General features: G+C 38.9%; 5 protein-coding genes across 6 annotated transcripts in view; 3 read left to right on the top strand and 2 right to left on the bottom strand.

Annotated features, from left to right (window-relative positions):
• The window catches only part of LOC111449023 (calcium-binding protein PBP1-like), an 825-nt gene extending 260 nt beyond the window's left edge, over positions 1 to 565 (top strand). The window contains exon 1 of the mRNA XM_023088849.1: positions 1 to 565. This exon is cut by the window's left edge and continues 260 nt beyond it. Within this exon, the coding sequence (XP_022944617.1) occupies positions 16 to 381 (366 nt within the window). The 5' untranslated portion in view covers positions 1 to 15 and the 3' untranslated portion in view covers positions 382 to 565.
• Positions 566 to 1683: 1118 nt separating this feature from the next.
• On the top strand, positions 1684 to 3289 carry LOC111449012 (metacaspase-4-like). The gene is made up of 2 exons (XM_023088835.1): positions 1684 to 2070; positions 2183 to 3289. Exons 1-2 carry the CDS (start codon positions 1725 to 1727, stop codon positions 3139 to 3141), a joined length of 1305 nt encoding a protein of 434 aa, XP_022944603.1. The 5' UTR covers positions 1684 to 1724; the 3' UTR covers positions 3142 to 3289.
• Positions 3290 to 4617: 1328 nt separating this feature from the next.
• LOC111449009 (indole-3-acetic acid-amido synthetase GH3.6-like) lies at positions 4618 to 6816 on the top strand. The gene is made up of 3 exons (XM_023088828.1): positions 4618 to 5032; positions 5095 to 5969; positions 6049 to 6816. Exons 1-3 carry the CDS (start codon positions 4731 to 4733, stop codon positions 6630 to 6632), a joined length of 1761 nt encoding a protein of 586 aa, XP_022944596.1. The 5' UTR covers positions 4618 to 4730; the 3' UTR covers positions 6633 to 6816.
• A 263-nt stretch (positions 6817 to 7079) lies between these two features.
• On the bottom strand, positions 7080 to 10333 carry LOC111449020 (dehydration-responsive element-binding protein 2A-like). 2 transcript variants are annotated; one of them, XM_023088846.1, is made up of 2 exons: positions 10159 to 10333; positions 7080 to 8023 (listed from the first exon to the last, which is right to left on the bottom strand). In XM_023088846.1, exon 2 carries the CDS (start codon positions 7971 to 7973, stop codon positions 7428 to 7430), a length of 546 nt encoding a protein of 181 aa, XP_022944614.1. In that variant the 5' UTR covers positions 7974 to 8023; positions 10159 to 10333; the 3' UTR covers positions 7080 to 7427. The 2 variants fall into 2 exon arrangements, with proteins under 2 accessions (XP_022944614.1, XP_022944615.1); XM_023088847.1 differs by having other exon boundaries at positions 7080 to 7994; positions 10159 to 10321.
• A 639-nt stretch (positions 10334 to 10972) lies between these two features.
• Positions 10973 to 12450, bottom strand: LOC111449016 (xyloglucan endotransglucosylase/hydrolase protein 9-like). Its single transcript, XM_023088842.1, has 4 exons — positions 12210 to 12450; positions 12039 to 12139; positions 11765 to 11958; positions 10973 to 11538 (listed from the first exon to the last, which is right to left on the bottom strand). The coding sequence occupies exons 1-4, from the start codon at positions 12376 to 12378 to the stop codon at positions 11109 to 11111; spliced, it is 894 nt and encodes a 297-aa protein (XP_022944610.1). The 5' UTR covers positions 12379 to 12450; the 3' UTR covers positions 10973 to 11108.
• Positions 12451 to 15687: the final 3237 nt, after the last annotated feature.

The raw sequence follows: 15687 nt of genomic DNA, 5'->3' as shown, positions 1-15687 counted from the left end.
TTTAATTGAGTTTAAATGGCGAGAAAGGGTGGTGGTGGTGGTGGTGGTGGTGGTTTCCACGATCTGCTGCCGGTAATGGCGGAGAAATTGGGAGGAGAAGGGCTGATAAACGAGCTCTGTAATGGGTTTCAGATGCTGATGGACAAGGAGAAGGGCGTGATCACTTTAGAGAGCCTTAGGAGAAACTCTTCCCTTTTGGGTTTGTGGGATATGGGAGAAGAGGAGCTTGTGAGCATGATGAGGGAAGGGGACTTGGATGGCGATGGCGCTTTGAATCAAATGGAGTTTTGCGTTTTGATGTTCAGATTAAGCCCTGAATTGATGGAAGAGTCTCTGTATTGGCTTGATGACGCTTTGGAAAAGGAGTTTAAAGCATCTTGATGCCTTTTCCTTGCGAACAAGAACAAGAACAAGCCACACCACGGCGGCCGGCCGCCATGGCTGGTGAGGAACAGGAAGCTTCTGGGTTTCCCATTTTCATGTCAAGTGTCGGTCGGTGTGGTGTATTCTATGTCGATTACTCCAAAATAGAAATGAATAAAGGCATGGCAAAGTGTTTGTTTTATTTGTTCTTCAATATTTTTACTTCTATTTTCTTAGTCAAGAAGTTTAGTTTGTAAATTATAAATGACCAAAATTAAAAAAGCTTGGGGAGAAAGATAAAGGTTGAATTAATTAAATAGTTGCATAAGAAGATGGAATGTGACCTTATTCAAATATTTTACAACTTTTTCGTCGCATAATTTGGATACCAATTAAGAGCATTTCGACTTTGGTTAAATGCAGCCATAGGTCCAAACTTCCAAAGTCATAAACTTGATGGTCCCCTCCTAAATGAATGTACCATCAATGTACTACCAGAATCATGGCGTTCATAACGTTCACAAAAGTTTATTTGAGTTGAATTTTTGTTAAAGTGAAAATTTTATAGGTTGATATTGTTCGCTTTGAGCATGAGCTCTCGTGGCTTTGCTTCAGGCTTCCCCTAAAAGTCTCGTACTAATGGAGAGAGTATTCTTTGTTTATGAACTCATGATAATTTCCTAAATTAGCCGATGTGGGACTTTCATCATCTAACACCTTCCCTCAAACAAAGTACGCCTCCCCTTAATCGAGGCTCGACTCCTTTGGAGTCTTAGTCATTTTTTACAAAGGCTTGACTCCTTTTCTTTTGGAGTTCTTTGTTTGACATCTGAGGATCTGATACCATGTTAGACGAACACGACTCTCCACAATGGTATGATATTGTCCACTTTGAGCATAAGCTCTCATGGCTTTGCTTTGGGCTTCCTCAAACTTAGTCATGTCAATAAAATCCTCAAATGTCGAACAAAAGTATTGTGAGCCTAAATTCTCAAATGTCGAACAAAAGTATTGTGAGCTTCGAAGGCATAGTAAAAAATGACTAAGACTCTGAAAAGAAAAAGGAGTCGAGCCTCGATTAAGGGAAGACATGAACAGAGGGAAAGTGTTGGATGAAAGTCCCACGTCGTCGACTAATTTAAGGAATGATCGTGGATTTATAATCCAAAAATATATTTTTATTTTATTTTTATTTAATTTTACAATTATTATAATTTATTCTCTTAATTATGTTTATTGATTTTTAAGTACTAACATTCTATTTTTAATAAAAACAAAAATATAAATAAATGAACTAATTCAATAAAAAATAAAAAATAAAACTAATTGTGAAAGAAAAGTTTTGTAATAGAATTGTAAGAATGGGAAAAATGGCTGTGTTGATCGGATGCAACTACCCAGGAACTAAGGCGGAGCTCAAAGGATGCATCAACGACGTCAATCGGATGCATCAGTGTCTGATCAACCGTTACGGCTTCTCCGACGACGACATCAACATCCTCATTGATACCGATGACTCCTACACCCAACCCACCGGCAAGAACATCCGCTCTGCCCTTTCCCGTCTCGTCAGATCCGCCGATCCAGGCGACTTTCTTTTCGTCCACTACAGCGGCCACGGCACTCGTCTCCCTGCCGAGACCGGCGAGGATGACGACACCGGCTACGACGAGTGCATTGCTCCCTGCGATATGAACCTCATCACTGGTCCGCCATTTCTCCTCTCTGTTCTATCTATACGTTTTGCCCTAATTTTCCCGATTTTTGGAATCTGATTAGGGTAATGCTTCAATTCCTTTCCATTTTCTTGTGCGAACAGATGACGATTTCAGGGAGTTGGTAGATCAGGTTCCGCAGGGATGCCGATTAACAATCGTATCGGATTCTTGCCACAGTGGTGGTCTTATTGACGATGCGGAGGAGCAAATAGGAGAGAGCACCAACACCAAATGCCATGAACAAGGACAAGGAAATAGCTCCCACTTTGGTTTCAGGAACTTTATGCATCAAAGCGTTGAAGGTGCTTTGGAATCACGAGGGATTCATGTTCCCTCGGCATTCCATCACCATCGCGATGATCGTCCGACGAACGAGGACGAATTGCAAGACAGAGAGGTGGAGCTTTCACATGGGGAGCGAGTCAATGTGAAGAGTAGATCGTTACCGCTCCCCACTCTTATAGACATTTTGAAGCAAAAAACTGGGAAGGATGACATTGATGTGGGGAAATTGAGGCCGACCCTTTTCGATTTATTTGGGGAAGATTCAAGCCCCAAGGTGAAGAAGTTTATGAAGGTGATCATGGACAAACTCCGGGGTGGTGGTGGTGGTGGTGGTGGTGGTGGTGGTGGTGACAAGGGACACTCTGGAGGAGAAGGGTTGTTTGGAATGGTTGGCAATTTGGCTCAAGAATTTCTGAAACAAAAGCTGGATGAGAAGGATGAAGAGTATGTGAAACCTGCGTTGAAAACTGAAGTGGGCTGTAAAACAGAGGCGTATGCTGGATCATCCAAGCGGACACTTCCCGATGGTGGGATCCTCATCAGTGGCTGCCAGACTGACCAAACATCGGCTGATGCCACGCCTTCTGGCAATGCCGCTGCCGCTTATGGAGCTCTTAGCAATGCCATTCAGACCATACTCAAGGAATCTGATGGGCCAATTACCAACCAGGAGCTTGTTTTGACGGCTCGGAAAATGCTGAAACGCCAAGGCTTCACTCAGAGACCTGGCCTCTACTGCAGTGATTGTCACGTCAATGCTCCCTTTGTTTGCTGATTTTTGTGCCTTGTGTTGCGTTTCCTGGAACTGGAAATGGCTTTAAAAATTAGTGTTTCTATGTGGGCATTGGGTTGGTCCTGTTGCTATAATGATTTTGGGCTGCGTTATAAATTGAAATAAAGGGTTGAACCTTACATTATTGAGATTTGAACTTCCATGGGTGAGAACAAGGGATGGGATTTAAACTGCTTAGACGCACCACCACGATATCTAAATATGATTAAGGCTAACAAAACTTCGAAGCCACTTGAGTTACTATTGAGTGCATGATCGGGACAAGGCTAATGTTGTGATCCCGTTAAACCACTCTAAAAAAGAGACTAAGGACTATATGGGTAGTTAGCTCAAGCTAAGGACTCCTATTGTGTGTACACAAATGGGTCTAGGCTCGAAACCTGCCTTGAGATAATGTGGGACTACATGAGTAGGTAACATGATAAACCACTTAAATAAGGGATGACCTGTAAAATATAAGTAGATAAGTTCAAATAGGGAGGACGTGTAATCGTGCCTTGATAGTGGACGAGAGACTACATGAGAAAGTGACAATTATGTGTAAAATACCAAAAGGTGTTATTCATGTTCAAGCAAGTTTCAACAATACAATTGTGACTGTTACAGGTGTACGAGATGTACGGGGTCAGAGTAATTTCTTGGTCCCATACTTGTGGATTTAAAGGTCTATGGTCCATTTCTTGGTCTCATACTTGTGGATTTAAAGGTCTATGGTCCTCCACAGATACTTGTGAATTTAAAGGTTGTTACTGATGTACGGGGTCCGAGTAATTTCTTGGTCCTCCACTGATACTTGTGGATTTAAAAGTCTATGGTCCTGGTCCTCCACTGATACTTGTGGATTTAAAAGTCTATGGTCCTGGTCCTCCTCTGATACTTGTCTTATTATAATTTTTATTTTAGATTTAATTTTGATATTAATTCATTTTATTTCAGACTAAATTTTACACAATTTTCTAGTTAGGATACATTTATTATTTGCACCAATGTTAGAGTCTATTTATTACTTGATAAAATCAATTATTGCATATTGCACAAAAATAGCCACAAAAAAAGATTTACTGTTATTTTGTTTGACCCCATGCATTTAATGTTGGCATTGACGGGCATTTAATAATTTTATATAACCCCAAAAATAAAATGAAATACATTGTAATGAATCTTTTTAATAGCTTTTTATATTTAACTTAGATAATATCCTATATCATTGTCCAACTAGCTAGTTTGTAACTATTCAAGTCCGATTTTACTGCCATTAGATATTGTCTTTTTTTTTTTTGGTACTCTTTAAAAAAAATTAAAACGTATCTGCTAAAGAGAAATTTTCATAGTACGAATGTTTTGTTTTTCTCACCAACTGATGTGTGATCTCACAATCTACTCTCTTCAGGATTTGGCGTGACACCTCTCTCCAATGTGGAATCTCACAAAAAAAAAACAATATCTACTAGCAGTGACATGGACTATTACACAGTTCTATCACGTCCTCCGTGCATAGAAATAAAATAAATAGGGAAAGAGGAACAGATTATTACTTCTCTGCAACCAAAAAAGCTTCAAAACCTACAAAAATGGCACACGTTGATGAAATCTCATCGGATGAGAGAGATAAGCAAGCATTACAGCATATTGAAGATGTTACGATCCATGCCAGCCAAATCCAACGACAAATCCTAACTCAAATTCTGTCAACAAATGCCGATGTCGAATACTTGCAACAACATGGCCTCCATGGCTCTACCGAGCTTTCAACCTTCAAGAACCTTATACCTCTCATCTCATACGAACAATTAAGACCTTATATAGATCGTATAGCCAACGGCGATGATTCCCCAATCCTATGCACAAACCCCATCACAGAGTTCTTTATAAGGTACACTTCTTATTCTCTTGATGCGTTTCAATTTCATGCCTAAAATCAATGGTTTCTTGTAGCTCTGGGACATCTGGTGGAGAGCCCAAGTTGATTCCAATGTATGAAGAAGAGTTTATGAGAAGGCTATCATTTTTTGACTATGTGATGCCAAGAATGAAGCAGCTGTTTCCAAATAGTTTGGTGGGCAAAGGCAAAGGAATGCACTTTCAGTTTGCAAAGGTTGAGTTAAAGACAAGATCTGGGATTGTTGCTCACACTGCAACTACTAGTTTGTGCAAGAGAGCAAACCTCAATAATACAAGTCCTAAAGACATCATTCTCTGCACAGACACCAACCAAAGCCTGTACTGTCAGTTGCTTTGTGGGCTGTGCCAGAACGACATAGTGTTTCGAGTTGGTGCTCTGTTTGCCTCAACCTTAATCCATGTCCTTAAATTCCTCGAAGATCATTGGGTTGTTTTGGCTAGTGATATAAGAGCAGGAACCTTGAACACAAAAATTACAGACCCATCAGTGAGAGAAGCTGTTATGAACATTCTAAACCCCAATGCTCAACTTGCGGATTTTATTGAAGCTGAATGTAGCAAAGGAACATGGGAAGGAATCATTACAAGGCTATGGCCGAACGCCAAATACATTAATGCTATTGTGACAGGAAGCATGGCACAGTACCTTCCCAAGCTAAATTACTACAGTAATCACCTTCCTATTGTTTCTGACCATTATGGTGCTTCAGAATGCTTCCTTGGGTTAAACTTAGATCCATTGTGTAGTCCTGATCGAACCTCCTACACTTTAATTCCGACCATGGCATATTTCGAGTTCCTGCCGATCGACAGGACGAAATCCAGTAGAGAATTAAGCCGAGAATTAGTTGATCTTGTTGATGTCAAGTTAGGACATGAATATGAGCTCGTCATCACTACTTATGCTGGCAAGTCTGTCTGTCTTCTTCTTTTCAATATTGTACTTGGGGAGTTCTGATTTAGTTCATGTATAATTTACTGTTGCAGGGCTCTACCGTTATCGCATGGGGGACATTCTTGGTGTGACAGGATTTAAGAACAAAGCCCCAAATTTTAGTTTTGTATGCAGGAAAAACGTGGTTTTGAGCCTTGATATTGAGAAAACAGATGAAGCAGAGCTTCATGATGCTGTACAAGAAGCAGCTCGTCTTTTGAGCCCATTTGGGGCGGCCATTGCTGACTACACTAGCCATGCGGATAGCTCCAAGATTCCTGGACACTATGTGTTGTACTGGGAAATTCACGTTAAGGGGGGAATTTCTATTCCATCCTCAATCTATGAGGATTGCTGCTTCGCCATTGAAGAGTTACTTAATGGACCATACCGCTATCTACGATCTCATGAGAAGTGTATCAATCCATTGGAGATAAAGATTGTAAAGGTTGGAACTTTTGAGAAACTCATGGCCCAGGCACTGAATCGAGGGGCTTCAATGAGCCAATACAAGACGCCTCGATGTGTAAATTCTACGCACATCATTGAGCTTTTGGACTCAAACGTTGTTATCAAATACTTCAGTAAAAAATGCCCAAAAGTGGATACCAAGGCTCTGCACCGTCTTCTTTCCTAGTAGTTCTTGGTGCAAGTAAATTAATTCAGCTTGTTCTTCATGTATTTTCAAGTTTCTGAGTTGAGATTGTCATAAGTTTTTCATCTGGTTTGCTTTGTTCTTGAAATAACAACTGGGTTTTGTTTTTTTGAATGGTCAATTTCATTCCATGGCATGCGATGACACTTCCACGTGCTTTTGACAATCTAAATCTCAAATAAAGTTAAAAGATAAGAAGATAATAGTCTACACATGTGGATGGGATAAGAACGAGACTTTTTAAAGATAGAAGAATCAAAGAGAAACACATCTCTGTTTCAAAGAGAAAGACGATCTTCTAATAAGTTTCCAAGGGCTTGTCATAGGGCTCTAAGAAGTTTGAATCCAGTTCAGGAATCTCGTGACTGTTACGTCACACCATATGCTTATCCTTAGACTTTCGATGTATCTGATTAGAGCACAGAAATATGAACCACTAAAACAAATTAAACATAAAGCATCTACATGGATCATTCCACAAGTAACAAGCACACATATCAGAGTTCAATCTACCCTCCAATACAACCCTACCTCTATCACTAGGAAGGAATGGTTCAATTAGAAAAGTTCTAGTGGTCTCAATATTTCACCCCCACTTCATCTTTCCTAGAACCCTACATGTACTTATGACGGACAGAGAAAAAAAATTACAATCAGCTCTACCTCCCACATATACTTGTACACAGAAGGAAAATTACATCAATTGTCCAAAAAAATCGATCCCTGGCCTCGATTCTCCAATTCATAAACTTTACAATGGTCAAAGGCTATAGCTGGCTACACATCTTCGGCTGCACCTTCCTCAGAGTGATCTGATGTTATTGTGGACTCGTAACTCAGACTAAGTGAAGTTGACCCTAAAGAAGAGATTGAAGACCTCTTGATTTCAGGAGAAGGAGATTCCTTTGTTGGTGGTGATTCTTTTTCTTTTAGCAAGGTTGGAATTGAGATATTGGGAAAATTCAGGCGAGCTGAAGTCCCATACATGGCCCTTGCAGCTTCATCATAAGCAAGTGCCGCATCAATGGCAGTTGGAAATGTACCTAACCACAGCCGACTTCCCCTTTTTGGTGCCCGAATTTCTGCAACCCATTTCCCCCATGTCCTTTGCCTAACTCCTCTGTAATTACATCGCATATTCTCTGGCCCTCCCTTACCTTTCATGCAGCCTTTCTTCGATCCCTTGGCTGGAACTCTACGAGTGAGTTTCGCCTCATCAGTACATGAGTCGAGGTGATCGTTGTAATCTTTCCATTTTGCAAGAGTCTCTGCCACGGATAAAGATCCAGGCCTTCTAGTTTGTAATTTTTCTAATTTAGGCATCCAAGAATTAAATAGATTGGACTGAACAAATAAGAAAGACCACAAAGAACCTGTCACCATTATAAGATGATTTCAATTTTCATACTATAAGCAATCAATCAAATGCACAAATAAAGCAAAATCGGTAGACAAATAATTTTCCAGGCCATATGTGCATCATGACTACAGAGCACGTGTATGTGATGCAAATAAACGGGAACGGAAAAAAAAACTCCCATGAAGTTTCTTCGTTTGTTCCATCATCAACCCTATCTGCATTTCTATGATGACCCAAGGACATGCTCATTCTTTAGCAATAGAGAAACTTTTGAATTTAAAGGTAACATTACAATCCCAATATGTACGTTTTGCTATTCCTTAAAATAACTAAGTTCCAAATCATTCAATTGTCCCATTCTAACACCTCGTGCTATGGATGTGTACCCAACAAATTTCAGTCGAGTCTAAACGGAAAAAAGGGCATGATAGAACCCAAATGTATTGGAAAATGAAAGATAATGGAATTACAAACTAACTCCCCCAAGTATTTGAGGTATTACGAACCTCCCCTTTCGATATATCTCTCAAGTCCTAATTCACTCACAAAAATAAATGCCTACCATCCACCTAGCCCACTTCCTCTATTTATGAAGACCCCATAACAACGCCCCTATCTAGTGATATCCTAAAAGTACCAAAATTGTATTCCTATCAGGGGATTGCTGCCGCCCAATGCTCGTTGAAAATACAACAGTCGCACATCATGAAGGTGACCGCCGCTAATGTGGCAAAATGCTATGAACATAATTTTTAACTTTTCACTCATTACTGTACTCCATACTAACTGATTCCTAAATTAAATTATGTTGACTGCAACTACAGCGCTTCAGAAAAGGAACAGAACAAAATAAAACGAAGTTAAATTGTGCACAAGATTCATGTTCCCCACCAAATTGAACTGGTGCTTCGTGTATATTGCAGTAAACAAGCTGATCCCAGTCCCAGCTATAATTTCACTATGTCAAGAACTAACGACCAAGTGGAAGTTGACATTGACACCCGGGCTACAGGACACATTTATCAAGTCACTTAATCCTCAAAATTGTAAAAGAAACACTACCCAGTAGCGTTTTCTTTCATTAAAACATGTAATAGTGAATCCGTACGATTAACTTCTAAAAAAAAATGAAACCAGTTGGAAACTGCCGGTAGGCGTAGATTCTAAAAACACCTTTAAAAAATGCAAACGGAAATGAAAACGATGGCATCTATAATTAAAGAGGAAGGACATGTTGAGGATTATTGGGATTGGGAGTGTCCCACATTGGTTAATTTAGTGGAAGATCATGGGTTTATAAGGGAGGAATACTATCTTCATTGGTATGAGGCCTTTTGGGGAAGCCCAAAGCAAAGCCATGAGAGCTTATGCTCAAAGTGGACAATATCATACCATTGTGGAGAGTCGTGATTCCTAACATGGTATCAGAGCCATGCCCTAAACCTAACCATGCCAATAGAATCCTCAAATATCGAACAAAGAATGGCGAGCCTCGAAGGTGTAGTCAAAAGTGACTAAAGTGTCGAACAAATGGTGTACTTTGTTCGAGGGCTCCAGAGAAGGAGTCGAGCCTCAATTAAGGGGAGGCTATTCGAGGCTCCATAAGCCTCAGGGGAGGCTTATAGTGTGCTTTGTTCGAGGGGAGGATTGTTGAGGATTATTGGGATTGGGAGTGTCCCACATTGGTTAATTTAGTGGAAGATCATGGGTTTATAAGTGAGGAATACTATCTTCATTGGTATGAGGCCTTTTGGGGAAGCCCAAAGCAAAGCCATGAGAGCTTATGCTCAAAGTGGACAATATCATACCATTGTGGAGAGTCGTGATTCCTAACAGGACAATCCCCCTTGCATACATTAGTAATCCATGCCTGCAAAGTCAAAACACCATTTGATTTTTACGACCTCTTTTCAACCCAGGATCGCATTTCACAAACCCTTGAGCTCAACCACAAGCTTCAAGAAAAGAAAAAAGGGGGGAAAACAACATAAAATGCATAAATTCCACAATCTGCTGATCTCTTAAACTTTGCACAACAGAAGTCAACAGAAAGGCCCACTTTTCATTTCACAGTGATGAACAAAGCAGCCACTATTTTGAAGCTAAAAAGAATCAGAATTTTTGTAAAAAAAAAAGCGAGAAAATTACCTCCTTTTCTGCGGTGAGAAGAAGTTCCTAAATTTGCGACGTCGAACAAAGGAAAGACATTCCGATTCTAAAGTGCCAGCCAGAGACAAAAGACGGTCGCGTTGACGACTACAAAGCGGACGAACGGGGAACCCTAGGCCCCAAAAGTACCACTTCCAATTAAATTAACAGATCTACTTGTGAATTGTGAATTTTGTTATTTATTGTATGGGCCGGTTGATCCAAGGCCCAATTAACTTTTCAAAATAAGACAACTAATTTTCCATATTTTAATTAAAAAAAAAAAAGTGGATAACAATATTCCTCCCTTTCTAAACACATGATATTAGGCTTTATATCAATGAAAGATAATTTTCTTCATTTATAAACTCATGATCTTCCACTAAATTAACCAATGCGGGACTCACTCTCAATAATCCTTAAAAATCTTCCTCCTGAACAGAGTACACTATAAACTTCCCCGAGACTTATGGAGCTGTAATGGTGGTGGTCTAGTCTTCTATATCTTCATTTCGAAATACCTTATTATCTCTAAAAAAACAAAATTAAACATGCACAAATCAATTGAAATTTATACCGACCATATATTTACATCTAATAATAATATTTTAACGACGGTAATTAATTGATTTTGATTTCAAATCTATGCTAATAATAATTGCTATCAACATGATAGATTTTATGTCCCTAATTATTTTGAGATGGTGACGTTTCACTTGTTTGTTTGTTTTTTGCTTCTATGTGTCGAAAAAGTTTACATCATATCACCGAACGCAAAAATTCTACGGGTCTCGTGATCATCGGGCCCCACAAGGATAAAAAATGCTAATCATTTCATACATTAAACCATCATTGCTTCAGATTACATTATGGCCATCATAAAATTCAAAAGCAAAACATGGAGCACATGTTTCTTCTTCTTCTTGGTAAGCACTGTCCCATTTCTTCCATCACCAATGGCGGTGGGAGTGATGAACGCACTCAGCAGGAGTAACAGGAAACCGCGCACTGTCCGTACAATAGTCATACACCATATGCCTGGCCCGAACCCAAACCAGCTGATGGCTTTGGTGCAGATTCAGCTCAGACATTGTCGGCTCGTCCCACCAATACTTCTTCTCCCCATCGCTGCTACACTTCCGAGCAACATCCGCCGTCGCAACCGTCGTCGGACACTCGCAGCCGTCGATCTCAAAGCCTTTGTACGATGCTATGAACGGCGCATGGGCCCAATTTGTCTTCACCCGACCACCCTGCGTCGCCCAATCATCGGCGTTCCATATTGAACTATATACACCCATGGCTTGATCCTTCGGAAAGGGTATGCCTCTGTGCTCCAAATTCATATGAACTCTGATCGGAGTTTCATCTACGAGGAAACTGACCAAAATTCACAAAGAAACAAAAAATCATCAAAATGCACGAAATTCAATGCCCCTTTTTTCATGGAACCGAAATTTGTTCTGTTTTGCTCTGTTTTTCTCTGTTTTGCTCTGTTTTGTAGCGAGTGACCCCATCCCCGACACAAACATCCAAAAGCAAAAATGGTCCACCCCGACATTGTCGAGCAGAGACCATAAAACATGGGCCAAGGAAGATTGCTTACATGACTTGTCGACGATTCCAGAAGATGGAATAGGAGTGAAAGTCCTTGGTTGGGTCAAACCAGAGGTTCAACCTCTGTTCCCTGTTCCCCACGCCATTAACGTACACATTGGTTTGAACAGAGTAAGGTTCGCCGCTCGTATTCCCCAGAAACTCAAAGTCGAATTCGTTGTGATTCGAGCCCTCCGATGACATCTGCATCATCACAGACACATGATTACATCACATTTCAAGATAATCGCTAACCCATTTCAATGATTTGATTAAGAACATACATAGAATGCGGTGACAGTTCCAGCAGAGTCACCGGCGATGAGTTTAATTTGAATGGTGACCTTCCCAAACAGGTACTTGTTCTTCGACGAAAACCCAGCACCTGGATATTCTCAGTATCAGCAACTCGAAAACGAAAACCAGAGTAGAATTTTATACAGTAATTAAAGTACCGGAAGAGTTGTCGAGTCTAAGCTTAAGAAGCTCTCCTTCATAGATGAAATGATCGAATGCCCAGCTTGGCTGGAACAGGTCATGAAAATTTCTGGATTCGATGGAATCCGCCATTAAAGAACACAGAAAGAAGCCAAGAACACAAGCAAAAGACACAGGAGCAGCCATGGACAGAGCAGATATGGACACTGCTTATAAGCTGAGCTGAAGCTTCTACTGTGCAGAACACCGTAGCAGTGTATTTATAGCCGATTTTCCTCTGGCTTCTTACACAAGCTCCAAATTCTCCCAACCCCCATTTTAAAAAAAAAAAAAATCGAATATTCCACGTATTTCGAATACGCCACGTCGGATTTAAATTTCCGAGAGCGAGAATTTTGAAAAAAGGGGGAATGTAGCCGTTACTATTGGCCCAAACAGCTGGAAGAAGCTTTGCAGAGTGATAGTGGCGCTTGGTACTAGCTGTCCCTTGTTCTGAGATGTGGGGGTCCAGCGGTAGCCAATGGGTGTTCGCTACGTGGCGTAGTACAGCTGTTTGCCTTACCCATCCAGCTGTCACTGGCAATAGCAGTGATGACCGATAAGCTTTGGCTCTCTTCGCTAAGCCACTTGATTCCTCCCCAAGAAATTACCGTACGAAAGCCCATCCCGCGACTACATAAATGAAGTCACTCGCCCGCTGTGATCGCCGCTGTGGTCCACAAGCCTTCCAATTTCACAGGGCTGTATTATTATTTATTTATTTACAATTTTGCATCTTTGTTTTTTTGTCTTACTTTGCTGACTACAGAGCCAGCTGGCTGTGATGGTCCCCACTATAAAATGCTATTAGGATATTTAAATCAATTTAATTCTAAGATATAATTTTATGGTTTTTTTTCTGGTTTCTCAAAATTATTTTAAAATACTAAAAATAATATTCATAAACTTTCGACTAAAAATATGATTAAAATTTTAGACGAATACGAGAATAAATTAATTTATTCATTTTTTTATTAACTTCACGACTTTAGACGAGAATGTTTGGGTGGATTACTTTAATCATAATAATCACGAAAACCTATAAAGTATAAATGTTACTTGTCAAATTTTAAAAGTTGTTACAATGAAACGTAGCTACGTGCATACTTTTGAAATAATCGTCTATTTTTTAAAACTATATTTATAAATACCTGAGTTTCAATTTTTATTTTAATCCACTCTTTTTCAAATATAATTTTTGTTCAAATTTTTAAGTTATGATGTTGACTTTCTACTACCCTTAGCCCCGATGGTTTGAGCGAGCTACCCTATGGCACTACGTGGACGAGCGTCACGAGATAAAGTGTCTCGGACATCTTCATTTGAAAAGAATCTTTCAAGGATAGTATCGACACAACATGAGTTTGCTGATATTGCACCCCAGTTCATATGCAGAGTGTTGGATGATGAAACTCTCACATCGATTAATTTAGAGAATGATCATAGGAATACTAACTCCATTGGTACGAGTTCTTTTGGGGAAACTCAAACCAAAGCCATGAGAACTTATACTCAAAGTGTACAATATCATACCATTGTGGAGAGTCGTGTTCGAAGCATTTTGGGGAAACCCAAAGCAAAGTCATGAGAGCTTATATTCAAAGTGGACAATATCATACCACTGTGGAGAGTCGTGTTCGTCTAACACAGAGGTTGGATTATACATCTGCTACTGGAATTTATGTTGGAAAATGTTTACCATGGACACCAAAATGCTCGATGCTCGAAAAAAAACTCAAATGGATGGATATTCGAGATGTCTCGATCGGAACCCATAAAAGAAACGATAAAAAGGTTGATAAACTATTTTTATAAAGACTATTTTTTATTTTAAATTATAGTATTAAGCAACTATTTTTGCAAGAAAAAAAAAAGGTTTAATAATATTTTTGTATAATTTAATTTTATTATTATTATTTTTGTGATAGTATACATTCTTTCATTTAATATATTATTATTATCCATTTGCGCACCACAAAACGACAACCAGAAACCTGCAAAATCACTTATGTGACACGCAATCATACGTTTCTGGGTACGCCTGACGTGTCCATCCCTATCCCAACCACTTCCCATTTATATATATTGCCACGTCACAATTTCTCTCCATTACATTTTTTCTCCATCATTTTTATTACGATATTTGCCATAATTATTTTGTCTGTTTAATTATTTTTAGTAATTCCGGAATTTCAATTTTCAGGAACCGACACTTCATTAATACGCCTTCCAAATAAAATTTAATATTTACGCCTAATTTAGTAAAGTAGGTGAATTTTTAAATTAGATTTGGATCTAAATTTAATAAATAATTAATTTTAAAAAGTATTTAAAAAATCACTCATTACCGCAGAATTAAATCAATTTAGGTGCTTCTAATTTCTAAATTGGATGATTAATTACACGTGATTCTTAGAATTAGAAATAGATTAATTAAAGAAAGCATGTGCTTAATTAGGCACTCACAGGTCTTTGTCGGTTTCCAACATTTCCACGTCATTTACGCTCTAACTTTTCCACCCGTGAATTTAAATATTAAAATTTTGAAATTTTTTTTTCTTTTTTTGGACTTGTTGAATTTATTTATTTCTATATTTAAATTTATATAGAAATAGGACTTTATCAACTTCTTATTTTCAAGTGGATAATGTACGTATTTTAATATTTTATGGAGTATATAAAACACTGTGGATATTTTAAAATGTTTTTTTTATTAAGGAAACTGTACTAGTGGGCCCAACATAGTGGGCCGAATTTCAATTCAAAAAGCCTTTTGGGCTCAATTCGGTGGACCCATTCACACTTGACGGCTTGGACCGGAGCCCGTGCTATGAGACGGTGCAGCCCACTACGGTTTTGTCTTGGGCTATGTGCAAATTAGGCGGCCCAAACTTAAATATTCATTGTTTTTATAATCTAATTATAAATAATGAGGGTTTGGAATAGAATTTTTATTTCCTATTTTATCCTTATATTTTAAGCAAATATCCATTTTACCCTTTTCTAATTAACTCTTGGGAGTGCACGTGTTTGTACAAGTGATTTTTCTAGTGTATATGTCTATTGAGTTCAACAGATACAATTGATATCAATGGAATTCGATTGTTCGTGTGGAGATGATTACACATCGATTTGTGTATCGATTCAAATTCAACGATGAAGCCTAATTTTGAAACAAAAACCCACCAATTTTGAAATGAAATTATTCCCTTTTAGGGCAAAGTTAGAAGCCATTTGGGCAACTTTTGAGTATATTATTCCTCAAAAGAAAAAAAAAAAAAAAAGTGGGTTTAATTTAATGTTTAGGGTTGTTCTTGAACGTTGCAATTTGAAAGGTGGTGGGTTTTGTGAATGGTGAAAGTCAATGTTGCTTGCACCTAAAGCACTTCCATTAACATCATAAATTAGATACCTTTGTGTTGTTCTTCAAATGTTTACACATTCTTGGGAGTGATG

This window comes from Cucurbita moschata, unplaced genomic scaffold, assembly GCF_002738365.1.
Source record: "Cucurbita moschata cultivar Rifu unplaced genomic scaffold, Cmos_1.0 Cmo_Scf00010, whole genome shotgun sequence".
Taxonomy (NCBI): Eukaryota; Viridiplantae; Streptophyta; class Magnoliopsida; order Cucurbitales; family Cucurbitaceae; genus Cucurbita; species Cucurbita moschata.
This window is presented reverse-complemented; position numbering and strand designations above follow the sequence as displayed.

Coding starts and splice junctions, on each gene's coding strand:
- LOC111449012 (XM_023088835.1), top strand. CDS start 1,725: ATGGGAAAAATGGCTGTGTTGATCGGATGCAACTACCCAGGAACTAAG. Junction 2,071..2,182: donor CGATATGAACCTCATCACTG/GTCCGCCATTTC, acceptor TTGTGCGAACAG/ATGACGATTTCAGGGAGTTG.
- LOC111449009 (XM_023088828.1), top strand. CDS start 4,731: ATGGCACACGTTGATGAAATCTCATCGGATGAGAGAGATAAGCAAGCA. Junction 5,033..5,094: donor ATCACAGAGTTCTTTATAAG/GTACACTTCTTA, acceptor GGTTTCTTGTAG/CTCTGGGACATCTGGTGGAG. Junction 5,970..6,048: donor CGTCATCACTACTTATGCTG/GCAAGTCTGTCT, acceptor TTACTGTTGCAG/GGCTCTACCGTTATCGCATG.
- LOC111449020 (XM_023088846.1), bottom strand. CDS start 7,973: ATGCCTAAATTAGAAAAATTACAAACTAGAAGGCCTGGATCTTTATCC.
- LOC111449016 (XM_023088842.1), bottom strand. CDS start 12,378: ATGGCTGCTCCTGTGTCTTTTGCTTGTGTTCTTGGCTTCTTTCTGTGT. Junction 12,140..12,209: donor TAGACTCGACAACTCTTCCG/GTACTTTAATTA, acceptor GAGAATATCCAG/GTGCTGGGTTTTCGTCGAAG. Junction 11,959..12,038: donor GAACTGTCACCGCATTCTAT/GTATGTTCTTAA, acceptor GTGATGATGCAG/ATGTCATCGGAGGGCTCGAA.